The sequence below is a fragment of the Mustela putorius genome, unplaced genomic scaffold (assembly GCF_011764305.1).
Source record: "Mustela putorius furo isolate JIRA1106 unplaced genomic scaffold, ASM1176430v1.1 tig00003899_pilon_pilon_pilon, whole genome shotgun sequence".
NCBI lineage: Eukaryota > Metazoa > Chordata > Mammalia > Carnivora > Mustelidae > Mustela > Mustela putorius.
This window is the reverse complement of record NW_025422048.1, coordinates 18,485,643-18,505,509: the sequence shown is the minus strand read 5'-3', so window position 1 is coordinate 18,505,509 and position 19,867 is coordinate 18,485,643. Positions and strand designations below refer to the sequence as shown.

General features: G+C 40.1%; 1 protein-coding gene across 1 annotated transcript in view; it reads left to right on the top strand.

Moving 5' to 3' along the window:
- STK26 (serine/threonine kinase 26) overlaps positions 1–19,867 on the top strand; it is a 51,718-nt gene that overhangs the window by 21,444 nt on the left and 10,407 nt on the right. Inside the window, exons 2-3 of the mRNA XM_004778720.3 lie at positions 9,977–10,207; positions 18,428–18,484. Of these exons, the coding sequence (XP_004778777.1) occupies positions 9,977–10,207; positions 18,428–18,484 (288 nt within the window). The remainder of the gene's footprint in view (positions 1–9,976; positions 10,208–18,427; positions 18,485–19,867) is intronic.

Below are 19,867 nucleotides of genomic sequence, written 5' to 3'. Positions count from 1 at the left end.
CCAGAAAGTTAGTCAAAAAGACAAAATTAGTTATTTCCTTCCATTTAAGTGGCCTTAGACCTGAAGGTGATTTACCTGGCTGAACAGAATAATCTGATGTTTCTACTTTCAGTTAAGATGGCCGGAATTTCAAGATCTATCTAAGATGGAAATAGAGCTAATAAAAGCGCTGTTTCTTAAGGATTTCGAAGAGGGGAGAAGCTACGGTGAAATTTCTTTTCATGCTTTTCTGCATTTAATTTTTTTTTTCTTTAGAAAAAATGTGGTACGTGGGAAAGGGACAGTGGAATCAAAGAGATGTTTTATTCTTCTTTCCCCGATTGTAAATTGAACTGTCTTACCAACATGTGTAAAGAACTTCATTCTTCACATCCCAGAATGTGTCCCGCTTACTCCTTTGTTCTCTCCCTCTGCTCTGAGCTTAAGTACAAAGAAGAAAGCACGTTAGGACAGAGGAAGCTCTTCCCTTACCCTCTCTTGAGTAGGAGGAATTCAGATGGAGTATTTTCAATTATTCTTTTGTTCTTAGAGGCGAAGTAGACTCAAAATTAATAAGGAGAAACTCCTCAAACTGCTGTGTTATTCATGCCACCGTGTCAAAACCTTTTGTAATAATTTCAACGAATTTATCCTTTGCTACAATATTTTCCAAGTATTTTTTGCTAATGAGGTACATTTAAAAATCGGAATAATAAACTAAAGGAAGGATGAAAAAGTACTTATAAACTTAATTCTATTTCTGCCTTATGAACACATTCTTCTTCTTGTTGTTGTGCACAAAATTGCTGGAAGTTTAAATTGTTGCTTAAGAGTACAAAATAATACTGTATGAGACCTTCGACTTCGTGCTTTTTGCCAGTGAGACCAGGGCTGCCTCAGCTGTCTCAAAACTTCCTTTTAAGTGGTAAGAAAAGAAGGAGACGCCACTGTGAGTTGATAAAATGCCATGTGGTGACCACAAGGAAGACCGGGGTTGTCGTAACAACTTTTTTTTTTTTTTACACTACAGTTCATTTATTTTATTGCATATACATAAAACTGGGCAGTTTGACATGTGCAGTATGTTGGCAAAGCAGATCATGACCTTTGAGAGAGAGAAAAAAATGTGAGTGTGGCATAAAAATAGGCAAACTAGGAACATTTTCTGTATGCACTTAGATAAATATTTTGAGCTCTCAGACATGGAAATAAAAATTCAGACGACTGATCACCTCAAGCCCAACTCTCCATGTTTAATTTGAAACACATACAGACATACCAGTTATTACCTTGGTTCTTATTCTGTCACATACAGAATACAGTGAAGCTAAATATTTTACTCCAGAAATCTAAATCACAGAGGTCTCTTAAGAGTTCCATCAACTTTGTTATCAGATACTTGTAATATGAACCTGAAGTTGTACAAAGGAAGAAAACACTCTGCTAACATCACATCCTTCTAAAGTCTAGAAAAAATTATGAGTTTCTTTTATTCTCATTATTAAAGTAATCTGAGTGTTCACATAGTCATGTGAACAGTCTCTGCCCTGTATAAAACCTAGCACAAAAATAGTATTTTTATTCTTGGACCATTTCATCAACCTCAGGGTCTTTTTTTTAAAGGAACAGAACTGAAAGCCCTAGTGTTAAGGGTTATGAAAGTGTTAAGGGTTACAGTAAATCACTGATAAAGCTGGAATTGGAGCTCTTGGTTTCCGGATATTGGATCCCGTGGGACTCATGGTATGGAATACCATCACTACCTTGCCTCCCACACTCCAGAGGCTAGCCCATTCCAGATTAGTTATTGACATGGGAAAAAATGGGCCAAATACAGTACCCTTGCCTGAAAGTCAAGATTACATACAGGTTACTTCTCTGTGGAATTGTAGTATAAAATATTTGGTAATCATGCATATCTGCAGGGATCAGTCAATTGCAGAGTAATTCCAAAATTGTAAGAAATCGTATCATTTGGAGGAGAGGAAAATTCTACTTTTTTTTTTCCAAAATTTTTGATGTTTAAAAGTTTTCAGACTCTTTAAATGTAGGGATATTCCAAAGTAGACCTTCAACAGTTACGTGCTCTGTGTGTGATGGAAAATAATTTTGGTTTTATAGCAGAAGAGTATAATTTAAGTTACAAATTGATCCAAGCTGTAGTGAAGGAACCTTGCACTTAGAGGAGTCAGGGGACCTGGGTTCAAGTTGGGGCTTTGCCATTAGTTAACTACCTTACATCCTTGAACAGTTTCTGACCTCCATAAGCTACGGAGTTATTTCCCTGGTAAGAATGGATTTTGGGTCAGATGTTTGCTAAGTTCCTGTTCATCTCAAAGATCCCATCATTCTTTTAGTTTCAGGATTTCTGTTTCCCTTCTTAACCTTTCCCTACCTGTGCCATCATTTTGACTTAGGTGGCCTTAAATTTCTTAGCTTCCATTTGGTGGTATTAGCCTGGGACCCAGTGGGCATACGGTAGATGCTTGTTACTAATGGTGGTGATAAGGAGTTGGTGTGCATGACCTACACACTCCCTTCCAGCTGTAAAAGCCTGTGACTGTTCTATCTATCTAGGGAGCAGTCAGCTGTGCCTGGATAATATATAGCACTTTAAAAAGATAGGTAGTGTCCTGTGGTCTTGAACACAAGCAGTGCTAAGAGATGTGTGGCTGTTGATTTTAAATCTTTACATATTTTTTTCTGGCAGTATCTTGACTAGGAAGCATTCAGTATAACTTTTGAGGCAATATTGATAGGTAGTTGACGAATCTTAACATAGGCAGGCATCATAGAACTAACTGCATTTGAGGCTCATGGAGCCCCTAGAAAATGATTTCTATGCATTCTACTTGTTAGATGACAAGTAATAGTGTAGACGTGGAAGTATTCCAGAAAAGCGTTTCCTCTCTAGCTTGGGAGAACTAACCTGAGCAATTTCAATGGGTAGATTCGAGTCGTTAGTATATTGTTAGGCTACAGTTTTTAGTTACCCTCTGTGACTGTCCAGGCTTCCTGAGTTCACTGCAGGTCACTCCTGGTGTTGCACTTGAGACTTTGAAGAGAGTAAGAGGTCTTCTTTTCTAAGCGGATATCATTAGCACATTCTTTGCTCATTATTTCCTGTATACCTGTCTTCATCCGTGAGTCACTGGTAGGCCTCTACATAGATCAGTCTTTGTAAAGTGCAGAAAGTATCATATAACCAAGAGCATCCATAATATGGCTTTTATTAAGGTAGGGAGGCAAGTGCAAACCCTATGTTGAGGTCAGCTTTGCTCAGCTGGGTTCTTAGTTCTTGAAGGTTCTTTCACTTGAGCTCTACCCTTCCTGGTCAAATTCTCCGAGAAATCTACCTTCTCTTCCCTAAATCTGTTACATTTTTACTCTCAGCTGCAGACTAGAGGTTTTACTTTGACTACCTCAGATTCAAAGAAACTAGATTTTGTACCTTTGGGTTTTTTACCGCACCTTTGGGGTTTTTTTTTTTTTACTGCACCTTTGGCTCTCCAGGTCTCCATTCTGTTAAAACCTCAAGGTTAATTCTAATTCTGTCCACAGTTTTCTTGTTTCTCCAGATTCAGTTATTCTTAGTGCCCCTGATGGGGTTCAGGATATGCTACCCCAAAATACAGCACCTTGGCATATTGAATATTTTAAGCTGAAGGTGTTTGAGGAAATAGAAGCAGGAAGGTTACTCTGACTGACTCTCCTCCTTCCATTCCCCCCTGCCCCTCTCCCCTGAAGTGGGTCTTAAGACCCTCATGTGGGAGGTGTTCTCATAGTACTTGGAAGAAAGGAGCATCCATATCTCCAAGGACAAAGGGATGCCAAGAAGAGTCTGAACAAACAGGCCTTGCTACGTTTCCCCCAGTTTGCTACATTTAGTTCATACTCTTTGCCCGTTTCCACATTTTTTTGCTCTTTTGTCAAACCTAGCTTTAAAACACACCAGTTTAGGGGCGCCTGGGTGCCTCATTCCGTTCAGCATCCAACTCTAGGTTTTGGCTCAGGTCATGATCTTAGGGTCATGGGATCGAGCCCCATGTTGGGCTCCACATTCAGCTTGGGGTCTGGTTGTCCCTCTCCCCTCTGCTCCTCTCCTGCTCATGCCCTCTTGCTCTCTCTTTCTCTCTCTCCCAAATAAATAAATTATTGATTCTTTTTAAAAGGACCCACCAGTTTAACCATTTCTTGGAGTCTTCATTTCCTTATGGAGGATCCAGTATCTTGTAAAACTTATATTAAATCAATATATATGCTTTTCTTCTGTGAATCCATCTTTGTGAGTTTAATTTTCAGACCCAGCCAGGGACCTTAAGAGGGTCAAGGAAACCATTATCCTCCCGCCACCCCCTCCACAATTTGTACCCATTTTCTACTAGCTAAACTCTTTGCCAGACTTGACTATTAACTCAAAACGGTCATCAATTAGATCTGAACCTGTTACGTGCCCTATTAATACATAGACCATACTGTGTGTGTGTTTTTTTTTTAAAGTGTTCAAAGATATACACACCAAGAGTAAGGGAGGTTGCACTTTGGTCTATCCTGCCTCAGTTTTGTGGCACTTCCTGGGGCCCTGGCCTCCAGGTAGTAAAGGAACAAACTGAAGTAATTACCCAAAAAAACCCCAAAAAAGTACAGGATACATTTTGTGTTTTGGTAAATATTACTTTTCTGGCCTTATTTGAGGTTAGACATTAATTTTAGAGATGTGTCGTTAGAATTATTACAGACTAAATTTTTAAAATACAGCTAAGTATATATATAAATACCAAAGTCCCTTTGGTTTACTTTTTATCTCTTAAGTTGTCCACTTTCAGTGTGCACAGTTAGAAGAGAGCCAGAGGTTTGTCTGGGAAAAATAGGGGTGATGAGTTCCCTATAATCAAGGATAGAAATTTCAGATGTCTGCTCAGTAGTTCGCAATGCCGATGTCAAGTCTTGTGCCAGAATGACTGCATAGGAAGCAGTTCAGAGTACTTTAAAACAAGAACTTACTGCTGGGCTCTAAGCTCAGAGATGCCCAAATCAGTACTTTGGGGATGAGGCCTAGGTATCTGCATTTTAAAAGTAACACTGCCAGCTCTATTGTGTAGCCAGGACTGGAGAGCCCTTAGAGAACCCTTAAGAATCTTTCCAGCCCTCTTATTCTGTGATTAAAGTGTGCAAGAAAACTTCTTCCATCTGCCCCTGACTTTCCACGGTTAAGATGTCCCTTTTAGAGATACTAAGAGTATTTCCATACTGAAAGCTTGTTGCTGCCCTTAGTTACTGTTTTAGTAGTAATGACAACTTCTAAGACTTAAATATGTAACACTGTACTTAGAGCCGAAGAGTTCAGATCCAATCACAATTCACTGAAAATCCTGAGGTGGACCTGTGAGGTTCCCATGTGAAAAGACCGGTTTCCGTGGGGTCATATACAAATTGTCTACCATTAGTTGTAAAAACCATGAGTTAACATAGCCAGTCCTCCTGTTTGCTGCTACTGACCTGAGAGCTGCGTCCTGTGCCATGGCTTTGAGAAGGCAATGCAAATACGGATCTAGAAGTAAACTGGAATTTTGCAGTAGAGGTGGGAAGATTAGGAGATTTTAATATTCTTTGGAAATGCTTAATATTCTCTAATATTTTAATATTCTTAAAATTTGATTGGGATGCAGAGGGAGCCGACTTGGTTTTCTTAGAGACTCTGAAGAAGAATGATGTGAACAAGTGGGCAGTTCCATTTCTTCATACAGGTTTTATCCTACTGCATTGTTTGAGATACTTACCATGTATTTGCTTGATTTTGCCCTTGCACAGAAAAAAAAAAAAAAAAACAAAACAAAAACAGGAAGAATACCTGTCCTAATAAAGATTTGGTATACTTTGGCTTAAGAAGCTAGTGAGATAGAAGAGGAAGAGATGGAACTTTGGCATTATCTAGCCCAGATTCAGGACTTGATAAGCAGGGCAGGGACCTCTAGCCTTCTGAAGTCAAAGAGGTGAGGTTCTACTCGGGAAAAATTGTTTTCATGATCTCCCCCCACTCTAGATACTGGGGTTCTGTGTGACAAGTTTTCATCTCAAGATAAAGGAGTAGAAAGTGCAAGCTTTGTGTAAAAGCTTTCTCTTTTCCTTTCTCCAATTTGGTATTCCTTGATTTAAAATCCGAAACTATCCCTGAGTGAGGATTCACTTCAGAGCTTGTTTAAAATGCAAAATGTGACTTGATGTTTAAATCTTTGTTTACATACTCTCTGGAACCCATTTTATTATAGAACAGCTGTGTTCTCCCAGGGGTGGATTGTTTCAGTGAAATCCTTTTAAAACTTGAATTAAAGAGATTAGGATTTAATCTTTGTTGCTTACAACAACAAAGAATCTTGTTACAAAGTAAACGAATACACTTCCTAGTCCAGAATGTGTTATCAGAGAGTGCATACTATGTAGTTTTTAATCAGTGGTATGCTTACCACGTTCAGATTTGTTTTGTGATTATATCAGAAAAATAGAAAGATTTGTTCCTTTTATTTTTCCAAATCCACTGTATTTAGCAACTTACAGAGAGGTGACTCTGTCACCGACCTTGGTGAGTATTTTTGCCACAAGATACTGGAAAGACAAGAACCATCACCAAAAGTATGAAGAGGTAACTGGTGGTTTTGCTACTATGTGATATTAATCACAGCAAAGTATAGTGTCTTGCTAAGAGAACACCAAGGAAATCAGTAATGATGGTACTAAAGTGTTAGAGAAGGTATATAATAAAATGTAAGTAGTAAAAACACATTTGCAGCCTACTGGAAATCTAAATTATTTTTTTTAAGATTTTTTTTTAAAGATTTTATTTATTTATTGGACAGACAGAGATCACAAGTAGGCAGAGAAGCAGGCAGAGAGAGAGGAGGAAGCAGGCTCCCCATTGAGCAAAGAGCCTGATGCGGGGCTTGATCCCAGGACCCTGAGATCATGACCTGAGCTGAAGGCAGAGGCTTAACCCACTGAGCCACCCAGGTGCCCCTTTTTTAAGATTTTATTTATTTATTTGACAGACAGAGATCGGAAGCAGGCTCTATGCTGAGCAGAGAACCCGATGTGGGGCTCAATCCCAGGAGACTGAGCCGAAGGCAGAGGCTTTAACCCACCGAGCAACCCAGGCGCCCCCTAAATTATTTTTAAAAGCCCGTATGGGAAGCTCAACATACATTTGTTCTTTGTGGGTACTGGAGATGGGCAGGGATAACAAGTAGCTCGCAGTATCAAGGAGACTACTTCTTGATGCTGCCAAGGCTACAAGCAACTTGATGAGAGACAAAAATAAACTTCAATGATCTTGTCTAGTAACAGAAAATCTAAGGGACCACACTAACTCTATAGTTGTCTCCTGAAATTGTTGATCAGGTGAAATTGTAGTAAATGAACAGATAAATGTCGGTCCAATGTTCAGACTGGATATACAGCTTACCACACCTAGCTAGCAGCATCCTTCTGTATTTTGAAGCATTTAAGTACAAATTAATAACGTGCCTTTTGGGGGAGGTTTGGAAATCCTGTGTTTCTTCTTGATCAGCAGTACGTATTCAGCTATAGGAGTTTTAAGAAAGGATATAAATATTGTGAGTCTTCAGTTCAGCTGTATGAGTTTAAGTAAGGATATAAATACCGTCTCACGAGAGGAACATTTGAATTCTGAATTGTGGAAGACACAGGATATTTCTGAATCAGGAAGGGACAGTGAATTTTTGAATATCCAAAGCATTGGTTCACCTAAAAAACTATGCTTCATTCCAGATTTTATTGTAGCAAAATGTTGACTTACTCTGGATTTCTGCTGCAAGATGAGTTGTGGGAGCTCAGCCTGTTACCATTGCCAAGTGCACTTCAATGTCATACAGATAGGATCCCATGCTAAGAAAAAAGACTCCGAGATTCTTGAGTCTTTTGCATTCCGTGATTACACGGTGGTTCAGGAGTACAGGTGGGGCGACTAGAATGTCAGAGCTGGAAAAGAGGAGAGTGAAACAGTAATGTTCTGCTGGCAGAATGTTAGAATTTTAAGCAATTCACGTGCTTCCCGCTCAAGTTAGCCATTGTGTCACCATCCCTATCCTTGCATTAATGTACAGACTCTTGTCTAGTCAGCTGCTTTATTCTAAAAAGTACCTGCCCCCCCTTTTTTGGGAGTATATAATTCACATACGATGTTATAGTAGTTTCAGGCTTACAACATAATGATTCATTCATCACTGAGTGCTCACCACAGTAAGTAGAGTCGCCATCTGTCACCAAACAGTGTTACTGTAGGATTGTTGACTCTCTTCCCTGTGCTGGACTTTTCCTCTCTGTGACTGATTTCTTTTATAACTGGAAGTTTGTACCTCTTATTCCCCTTTATCTCTTTCCCCTGCCCCCAAACCCCTTCTTCCCTGGCAGCCATCCGTTTGTTCTCTGTATTTAAGGGTCTGTTTTTTGTTTTGTTTTATTTAGGTTCCACATATAAAGGAAATGATACGGTATTTGTCTTTCTCTGTCTGGCTTATATCACCTAGCAGTATACCCTCTAGTTTCATCCATGTCGTCACAAATGGCAAGATCTGGCTGTTTCTTTATGGCTGTGTAATATTATATCATATATAACATCTTCTTTGTCCATTCATCTATCAGTGAACACTTGGGATGCTTCCATATTTTGGCAATTGTAAGTAATTCTGCAATAGACAGAGGGGTGCCTATATCTGTTAGAATTAGTGTTTTCATCTTCTTTGGTAATTAACCAGTAGTGGAATTACTAGATCATATGATATTTCTATTTTTTAAAACTTTTTTTTTTTTTTGAGGAACCTCCATACTGTTTTCCACAGTAGCTACACCAATTTACATTCCCACCAACAGTGCACAAGAGTTCCTTTTTCTCCACATCCTCGCCAACACTTGTTATTTTTGGGGTCAGCCATTCTGACAGGTGTGAGGTGATACCTCATCGCAGTTTTGATTTGCATTTCCCTGATGATTAGTGATGTGTTGAGCATCTTTGCACTGGTCTGTTGGCCATCAGGATGCCTTTAGAAAAATGTCCCGCATCGGGCTCTCTGCTCAGTGGGGAGCCTGCTTCCTCCTCTCTCTCTGCCTGCCTCTCTGCCTATTTGTGGTCTCTCTGTCAAATAAATTAATTAATTAAATCTTTGGGAAAAAAAAGAAAAATGTCTATTCAGGGGTCACCTGGGTGGCTCAGTGGGTTAAGCATATCAGCTCAGGTCAACATCTCAGGGTCCTGGGATCAGAGCCGGCATTGGGCCCCCGAGCTCAGTGGGGAGTCTGCTTGAAATTCTCTCTCTCTCCCTCCCTACCTGTTTGTGTGTATGTGTATCCGTGCACGCTCTCTCTCTCTCTCTCTCTCTCTCATAAATAAATCTTAGAAAAAGGTCTACTCAGGTCCTTTGCCCATTTTTAATCAGATTATTTGTTCTTTCTTGGTGTTGGCCTGTATACGTGTTTTAATGTCATTTCAGTATTAACCGCTTATCTTAGGCATATCATTGACAGATCTCTTCTCCTGTTCAGTAGTTCCTTTGTCCCTTGGTTGGTGGTTTCTTTCCATGTGCAAAAGCTTTTTTATGTTGTAGTCCCAATAGTTTATTTTTGTTTCTATTTCCCTTGCCTAAGGACATGTATTTAGAAAAAAATGTTGCTAAGGCCGTTGTCACAGTAAAAAGTACCCGGCCCTTTGGCAGGCAGCAGAGACAGCATTTGTTACAAGGGACTGTTTGTGGTAACAGGATCAGCTAAGCCCAGTTAGCGTGGGTGACCCTGTAGAATATGGACTAGCTGGCTGTTTGGGATTGTAATTGCTCTAACAAAGCACATGCGGGGAGTCAGGGGAGTTTGTATGCTTTTAAAAATGTGTTATTGTCTTATGTGATTTATTTTCCTTTCATGTAAAAAAAACTTGATGCAAAACATTTGTGTTCTTTCTTTCTTTCTCTCCCCGCCACCCCCCCGCCCCTAGAATAACATAGCTGATCCAGAGGAACTCTTCACAAAATTAGAACGCATTGGGAAAGGCTCCTTTGGAGAAGTTTTCAAAGGAATTGATAACCGTACCCAGCAAGTGGTTGCTATTAAAATCATAGACCTCGAGGAAGCCGAAGATGAAATTGAAGACATTCAGCAAGAAATAACTGTTTTGAGTCAGTGTGACAGCTCATATGTAACCAAATACTACGGATCATATTTAAAGGTAATGTGTGTGTTGTATTATTTAAGTCATAAGGTATTTTCATTAGAAGTTTTTCTTCCTTTTTTTAAATTCTATTTTTTGAAAGGCAATGTCTTAAATTAGGATTTGGCAGTCTTTGGCCTCCAGGCAGAGTCCAGCTCCATTTATAGTGCCAAATAGACTGTTTTTAGATTTAGCAGCTGTATCCTGAATGCATCCCAGCACTCGGCTGCGCCGTTACTCCACACCTGAACTCCGGGTTGACGGGGGAGCAGAAATGCAGCTGGTCCTTGAGACGTATCCTTTGTCAGGAAAGAGCTTTCCCCCTGGGCTTTGACACATAATTCTCAGTGGTCCAGTCTGTCTCAACCTAGAATTGATGGAATATATAAGTATGTCACTTACTCCGTTGAGCTATGGTGGTTATATACACATCTTTCTCTCCCTCCAGATTATGAGCTCCTCGATGGCAGGGAATTTAGCTCAACAAGGCTTGGTTTTTACATCACTTAGCACAGGACATGGCACATCTTAAGTCCGTGATAAATATCTGTTGAAGTAGAGTCAAATGGAATACTATCTGTTCTCCCTCCCTCCCTCAACAGAAGTTGGAATTTTAAGTTTCCAGGATCATGGAATTAGCAGACACCTGAGGTCACGGCAGGTGGAGATGTGATTGCATAACACAATACTCTGGTTAGTAAAACCCAAGAATTCTTGGGTTCCAGAGTTAGAGGTCAGGATCTGGGGGCGCCTGGGTGGCTCAGTCGGTTAAGCATCTGCCTTTGGCTCAGGTCATGATCCCACAGTCCTGGGATCGAGTACCGTGTCAGGCTCCCTGCTCAGTGGGGGGTCTGCTGCTCCCTCTCCCTCTGCTACACCCCCTGCTTGTGTTCTCTCTCTCTGTCTCAAATAAATAAATAAAATCTTAAAAAAAAAAAAAAAAGGTCAGGATTTGTGAAGAATAAATCGAAAAATCTAGCTTTGGGTAGAGATACAATTACTTTAAAATTAAAAATTTGTATCCCCATATTGTAATTTTTCAGAGGAAGGCAGTATTAGTTAGTTCTTTGCTTTTCAGGGTTTACGGGGCAGGGCAGAGAAGTCTGGTTGGTTGGTTAGTTGGTTGGTTGGTTGGTTGGTTAGTTGTTTTTTTTTTTTTTAAGATTTTATTTATTTATTTGCCAGAGAGAGAGAGAGAGCACAGGCAGGCAGAGTGGCATCAGAGGCAGAGGAGAAGCAGGCTCCCCGCGGAGCAAGGAGCCCGATGTGGGACCCGATCCCAGGATGCTGGGATCACGACCTGAGCCGAAGGCAGCCGCTTAACCAACTGAGCCACCGAGGCATCCTGGTTGGTTAGTTTTATGTTCACCTATCTCTGGGTCAAAAAGAGTGTATTTATAATTCATCAGGCTACTGGCCTGAATAAGAATTAATGCTATCTTTTTTTATTCTGCTGACCGAATAAACCCTGGAATAATCTAGCTATATTAGTTATTACTTATTTAGAAATCAAAAATTTCACTGCCTTTTTACAAAGCCTGTTTATTCTAGTATTACATGAATTAGATGAATGTGGAATGAATGCATAGTAGAATAAATCCTTAAACAGGCTGTCACTGTGTGTCATACACGGCATTAGGTGCTGGAGATAGAAAAATGAAGAACCTGGGTGGCTCAGTCAGCCGAGCCTCGGGCTCTTGGTTTCAATCCATCAAGCCCTGCGTCTGGCTCCACGCCCAGCCGGAGTCTGCTTGCTGATTCTCTCCACCCCTTCCTTCCCTTCTTCTCACTGATAATAAATCTTTTAAAAAAATGAATAACTCAGTCCTGCCTTTAAGGAGCACACAATCCCACGTTGCACTAACAGAGTGCAGATTTTGTGATTACGTATGTACAACGTACAGACAACACAAATAAGCATGTAGTCACTTTTCTTATTTGGAGGGGAGGGCGGTGGCGGCTCCAAGAGGAGATGGTACCATTCAATTCACTTCTCAGTGTTAGCCTTTACTCTCTCTAATTGTACACACAATGATTGGATTCTTCGTGGCATATTTTGCTTGTGAATTCTTACCTACAAAACTTACTTAGCAGGTCAGATTCTTTTTAAGGAATCCTGAAAGGTCACTCAGTCTCAATATATTCAGGTCTCCCTCCTGATTCCCATAGCACACTTGGTTTGAGGCAGCCTCAAGAATCTGTTGTTGTTGTTGTGTGTTCTTTACAGATTCTGGTTTACTCTTTCTGGATTGAATCCTGGTGATTCCAGATCTACTCTAAAGCATGTCTGGTTTACTCTTTCTGGATTGGACTCTGGTGATTCCAGACCTACTCTAGAGCAAACCTAAAGGTTTGCTATTCTTAGGCACTTGTAACAACAGATAAGCTCCCTTTGGTGACTGACTTAAAATATTAAATAAGCCCTATTCCTAATGGGTTATTCTATATTATATTGAAAATGGGTACCAACATGGTTTTGACTGTTTTCATTGGTTGCTTATAGCCTTTGTTGAATCAGACTCAGTACCCTTATGGAAAATGAATTATAGCTCTGTTTGTATTATTTATTCCTAGAACTTTAAAAAGTTTTTTAAAAATTCCCTTCACAGTGTACATGTACCAGTCACCCAATGACTACTTAATATTTAAAGAAACAGATTGTCATGCCCAATTCTTGATTATAGAATGTTTTCAGACTAGTGAATGAATCAGGGCCATTATCCATGATGTCTTCTTAAAGGATTAAACTGAATAATTTTTATCCCCTTTACCATCATTAATTAAAGTCTACAATATGAAAGACTACTTTGAAAAAACATGTCACTTCTTGATAGAATTGTAGAAATCCACAGCCGGCTGATACTGATTATTCGTATCCTGAATTTATTCACATTAGAGTAAATAAATGCGTGTGTATTGTCTGTCTCTGTGCATATATACACACAGAAATAGCCTATGATTTTATAACCTTGTAATATTTATTTAAGTGACCAACTTAAATTGACCGACTTCTTTATTTTCCATTTATTTTAAAACAGTGAGAGTCTGTAGGCTTGCTTTTCTTTAGACTAAAATCACATCAGATGGAACAGGGTTCTGTTTAATGCAGTCAATATAACTCAAGGCTACATCCTCTAAGTACCATCAGGGGCCTGCATTATCAATCGACTTAGGGTTTATTGTGGCGCATCCTTCCATTTCAGAAGACATGGGGGATTTTGTGAGTCAGGTTAATTGAGTACAGTAGGATAAGGGTTTTTCTCAGGTTGTCTTTACACAGGATATTATACATAACCAAGACCGCACTGTAAGCTGGAGGAAAAGTTACTGCATTTGAGAGAAAATTATATGCTCTCTGAAACTGTATGCAGTTGTAGTGATTTCCTTGAAACATGCAGAAATGTACAAGGTATTCATTTTGACTGAGCTCACTGTATAACTTCATTTTTAAAAACAAGAGTAAAAACCAGACAAACATCAGTATGACCACAGTATTTTCCTTTAATTTTAGTTCACTGCAGATTTTCTTGAGAGACAAAGTTGGTCTTTATGAAGAGTGCTAAAATAAGCAAACCCTTCCCTTCTGATCTCATAATATTGGAAAAATCTTTTATAATCTTTAAATATTTTTCTAGTTCGATGTAAATCTTAAAATGAAGCTCACTCAGGCATTGACTAGAATTTGAATCATGCCTTTATTTGCTGCTGAAAATCGCCTTTAGATTTCTGTTTATGTTAAGGAACTATGCCCCCCCACATACACACCACCACCTTGATACCAAAAAAAAAAAAAAAATGATAGAAGTAAAATATTCCAGAACAGAGTCCGGTTTTGTGGCCTTCTCACTGTTTTTCCTGAGACTTTTGTGTGTGTTTATTCCCAGCCTATGGTGAATGTTTCTGGAATGTTCCTTAGTTAAAAATTGTGTTTTGGAGTTTTCTTATAAAACTTAAAGGAAATTTAAGAGGGAAAAATGTTCTCCTCCTTACAATGTTTTTTTTTTTTCTCAAAACAAATACAGCTTTAAGCTTGAAATAACACAGCTCTAAGGAGCCCCCTATTAGATTCAATTTCGCAGACATTTGCTTTTCGAATGCCCTACTATGTATATTCCTTTCATTCTGCATATTTGTCGTGGTCCATCTCATCCACTCTGTTGTGACAGCTTCTTTCTTTTTTTAAGATTCATTGATTTGAAAGGGGGCACGGGCAGAGGGAGAGAATCTCCTGCAGACCCCATGCCGAGTGCAGGCCCCAAGTGGGACTCAGTCCCACAACCCTGAGTTCATGACCTGAGCTGAAATCATGAGCTGGATGCCTGACTGACTGAGCCACCCACGCGCCCCTAGGGCGACAACTTCTGAATTCAGGTCTCTGGTTCTAGCCTCTCTACTTAACCCCAGATAGATACATCTAACTTGCTTCATATTACCCACGTATCTATGGGTCCATGAAGTACAGTAACCCTGACAAGGAGGAGTAGCATTTGAACAAGAACTTGAGCGTCATTTTGGTGAGGGTGGAGTATAGAGATGGTCTTCCAGTTTGGAAAAAAGGAACTCAGGGGTGGTAAGGCATGTGGCCAGATGATCTGTCCTGTCCCTCATGGTTCTCTAAAATTTTATGTGCTGTTTCTTCTTTATTGCGGTAAAATATACATCATAAAATTTACCATTTTGACCATTTGAAGTGTACATTTCTGTGGCAGGAAATACCTTCCTGTTGTGTAGCCATCACCACCATCCATCTCCAGAACTTTTTCATTTTCTTCAACTGCAACTCTGTACCCATTAAACTGTAATTTCCCATGGTCTCCTCTCCACAGTCCATTCTACTTTCTGTCCCTATGAATTGGATGACTCTGGGTTCCTTATATAAGTGGAATCAGACAACATTTGTCCTTTGATAACTGGCTGACTTTAGTTGTCCATGTTGGATTATGTGGTCAATGTCATGATTCATAGACCAGCCCATTTAATTCAACATGTACTTAATACATAGTACAATAATCATCTCTCAGATACATACAATGGGTATTCAAAAAATTTTTTTCTATGAACAAATGAATCCCAAATTTCACAGTAGCCCTTCTCCCTCCTTGCTTTGGCCAAATGTCTATTTAGCAGCAAACAGTGGGGTTCGGGGGCCTTCTTGTGGGGTGGCAGAGATAACTTGTTAACACTAGGCTCCAAGTTCTCCCCAGTAAATAGTACGACTCTGGAGTCCTTACGCTTTAGGCATTCTGAATTTTGGATCAGAAAGCCATTTCCTAACCCCTGACCACCCATGTTGATGCAGGACTTTAAACTTACTCCTCCAACCCGTTGTGAAACTGTGCGGGTCACTTTATTAGTGGAGAAGTGGAGTTTTTCCTTCAGGGACTTCCTCTGCTTCAATGTGCCGGATGTACGGGCATGGTTTACAGTCCCTGGCTCTTTTGGAATTTTCGGCCGGTATGTAGATATCATCTCAGCCTTTTAAATTATTTAAAAGCAAGCCAAACATACTGATTTGCATTCTCCAACACAAACATCTTTTCACAGAAATCAAAGGTAGAAGTTGTAGTCCTCCAAAAGAACACAAACAGAGAGTCTAGGCTTTTCAGTTTTGTTTGGTTTGCAATTGGTGTTTTCCCTGAGGCCTGCTGTGGACAAGGAACCTGTCAGAAAACGCTCTGTGGACAAAGCTTCCTTGAGCAGAGAAGAGCCCCACGAGCCTCACTTCAGTCCCCACACCTGCGTAGCAATCTTCTGAAGGGCCAGACCTGTGGCCATCATCTAGTGAGACTTGGTCCCCAGAAGTGGCAATCAGAAGGAAGCAGGCAGAAAATTCTGTCTGGCAGCTCCCCTTCCTTCCCTGCTGTTTCCAGAGAGTCCTGGTCCCACCCAGTGGCTTGCTTGGGAGGAGGAAGCCGCCTTTTTCAGATCTGGAAGTTGCTTACTCACAACTTTAATAGCATTTTGAGCTCTCTGTGAATATGCTTAAGTGGAGAACAGATGGTAAGTTTCTGTTTTGAGTCAGTAACCCCCCCCCCCAAAAGGACACACATTGTTTCAGACTCGGAAAACAGATGCTTTCATTCATGAAGAACTGTGTTTAATAAGATCTTTTCGTTTGCCTTGTAAGTATCAGGTGAATGGGAAGCATTCTGAGCTCATGAGGTAGAAGGTAGGGCTGATTAGAAACAAACTGGCAAAAGAAAAAATTCCGCAGGCTGTGCCGCCTTGTGAGAACCACTTCTTTCTTCTCTCGAAAGAAAATCAACTATAAAGACACATGAGGTTGTCAATTTTCAGGTTCTGAGGGCCTGATTCTAGACATAAAAACAAGTTACCTGAAGCACTCCCAGAGCTCTTTCTCCTTCCCCACTGTTAAGAGAACATACTTCCTCTCTTTCCTACCCTAGACACCTCCACCAGCAAAGACTCTTGGCTGCTTCTTCCTTCACTTCAGGTTGTGATAGGGGAGTGGCTGGTGGCTGTCAAGAGGCAAGGGGTGGGGGGGGGTGCGCATTGTTGCCGCCCAACCCCCACCCCCTGCTGTGCATCCTACATGGTGTCAGCATCCAGAAAGAAAGGAGGAATCCTTGCATATTAATTTAACCGGAGCCCTTCCTCCCCCGGCCCCAATACTAAGCCTCTTTTCCAGTCCCTTCACTATAGTGTCACCCATCGTCCTATTACTGGGGTCCATTCTTTTGCCATGCTAAAGCCCCAGCCTCATGGGGACATGTAGACATTTTGATTGGAACTCTTGAGTACTTCCTGAGGAGTTTAGAGTTTGATGGCTCCTGGCAGTAGCTCGAGAATCTTTATCCCACAGCTGAGGCTGTAAGGGTAAAAAATGTGTCCCTGGCATCCCAAGTTGAAGCACAACACTGAATGTGTTTTTCCCCTGGAAACATTATGAGGGTGTAAACAGTCATTTCTTTGGCATTCTTTCTGCTACACTGTGGAGACCGTCGTGTTCAGCTCTCTTTTGTGGGGGACTACCCTAGGAACCTCGACATTATTTTTTATGGGAAAAGTGCTTGCTTTTCAAATTTGAAACACCTTACTTAAAATGGACTTTTAGAACACCAGCCATTCACAACTTGGCCCCTTGCCAGGATAGTAAAATCAACCATTCCACTTAGAGTCAAATCTGGGGTCCCACAAAAATGCAGAGAATAACACTCATGAAATGATTTGGGGAGAGAAGTGTCCCTCGTATTTCAGGCTATCGCTGAAAGAGGTTTAATGGTTGATTCCAATTTTTGTCTGACAGAGCTGAGTGGTGCCTGTGTGCACATGTGTGTACACCTGATTGAAGTTTACATACTTCAGGTAACTTGCCCCATTCCTTCTGTACAGCTCAGAATGAAGTTAATTCCGGAATAATCAAGTAATTCTATGCTTTTCAAGCTACACACTCCCTTTCTCTTAGCCATGTACCTCGGCAATAGGAGTTGGAGGCCAGGAGGAACAATATCCTTTCTAGGTTCCACATGTGTCCGAAAAATGCCCAGTAATCATGGCTGATAGAAGTGGTACAGTACATGAGAACAAAAGCCAAAAACCGTAATAAGGCAAACTAACCAGTGTACTCAAACTCTTAAAATCACATGGGAGGTACCCAGAAGCTCCATTTAAAACTTCTACAAGTCTCCATATACCTCCTCGTTCCTTAATGTGACTCTTTTCCTTTCAAAGTCATCCAAAATAATAATTTAAGGCTATGGTTTCTTTATTCTGGGTTTTATAAAAATTGCTAATAGTTCAACAGTTAAAAAAAATAATAATTTCTCTGTCAAATAAATAAAATCTTTTTTAAAAAGGGGGGGGGCGCCTGGGTGGCTCAGTGGGTTAAGCCTCTGCCTTCAGCTCAGGTCATGATCTCAGGGTCCTGGGATCGAGCCCCACATCAGGCTCTCTGCTCAGCAGGGAGCCTGCTTCCTCCTCTCTCTCTGCCTGCCTCTCTGCCTGCTTGTGAGCTCTGTCAAATAAATAAATAATTTAAAAAATAATAATTTGTTCTTCATTTAGCCGTATCACAGGCTGAAAAGGTTGGGAGGAAGATCAAGACTCAGAACTTTACTTATATTTGTAATGTTCTATGGAAAAATATATGCTGGGCTTCAAACAACTAATTTTAAACTTGTGTTTTAAGACCAGTACATTAGTATGTCAGATTTAACATATTATGCTAGTTATTAGGCTCGGGTTTACAATGATTAAATTGTTTCATGGATTTTACAGGGTTCAAAATTATGGATAATAATGGAATACCTGGGTGGTGGTTCAGCACTGGATCTTGTAAGTATTTTTAAATAATTATATACTTAACATATCTATACTTTAACTTTTTTCTTTTAACTGGCATAAGCAGTGGCTTTTGGGTGAGCTGAATGGTTGCTCTGGTAATATGTTCAAGTTAAACTCTTACTTTGGGACCCCTGCCCTTATGTAGATTGAGCTAGATTGCAGGATTGAGCATATTGCTGATATTCTTAGCATGTGAATGAAACATGAATATCTTAATAAAATAAAGCTCTGCAAATTAGCAGTGTATGTGGCCATTGCTATCAGTTTAGAGTTTTACTTCGCAAGGATTTCCCTGAAAAGACCGCGTTCTTGGATTTTTAAAAATGTGATTAACCTGGTTCTTGTGTTCTCACCAAAGAGGCCTATGGACCCAGTTTCCTGCAGAACTCTCTGCCCCTCTATAGGCCATTTGGGAATGTGATGGTATTTTTGGTTGTCATAATGACTTGGAAGTGCTAGGGCCATTTTAGTGGGCAAAGATCAGGGTGCTGAAATCCTCCGATGGGCAGGAGAAGTTTCACCCAGTGAAGCTGTGATCACACACATAATCCCTTTGAGAAACACAGGTGGTTTTCCCTAAATTGGTGTGATTCTGTCATTGCTGTCTCCCCCTTTTAAATCTTTATTAATATGACATTGTATTTAAAATTCAGTATGCATTACTAAAGGCAACTTTGTGTAGTAAGATGACCACTGAGCTGGCCTATAGGAGTTTGATCTTATGGGGCTGTCTTCATAACTAAATCTGTGCCTGTGAACCAGACACATAAATTCCTTAGACTTGGATATCCTATAAAACGAAGAAGTTATTTCTAAGTTCCCTTCTGTCTTGAATATTATATGACTTATATTTTCTTAGCATGCTTCTGCTTTTGAAATTATAGAGTGTGATGTTTCTAAAAATAAAGTGTTTTCATGATTAAGATCATCAAGTAATATTTTAACTCTTATTTTCAAGTGGAGATGAGTTTTCCCAACCGTGAGTGATTAAATATTTCTAAAAGGGTTTAATCCTCCCTGCTAATGACTCCAAAGTTTCAAATAATCCTATGAACAGAAATGACGGTAAGAGATTTTCTGTCCTTGAAACAGAACCAAATTTAAAGCTTTCTAAAGAAATGGTAATTAAACTTGACGGAGAGTCTCATCTCCTTCTAGGAATTCATCTCATTGTAATCATTTGCTGAGTTAGGTATTACCCTCCTTGTATCTAATCTAATTCTTACACCCCAAAGCTGGAGTTCGTGTTTTCTCTCTCTCCTCTCTAGTGATAGAACACAACTGGTGTTTCTTTGTATAATAATCCTTCACAATAGTGTTTTCATTAGGGCTACAAGAAGCCTGCCAGTTGCTCCACGATCCTCCTTCTACTTT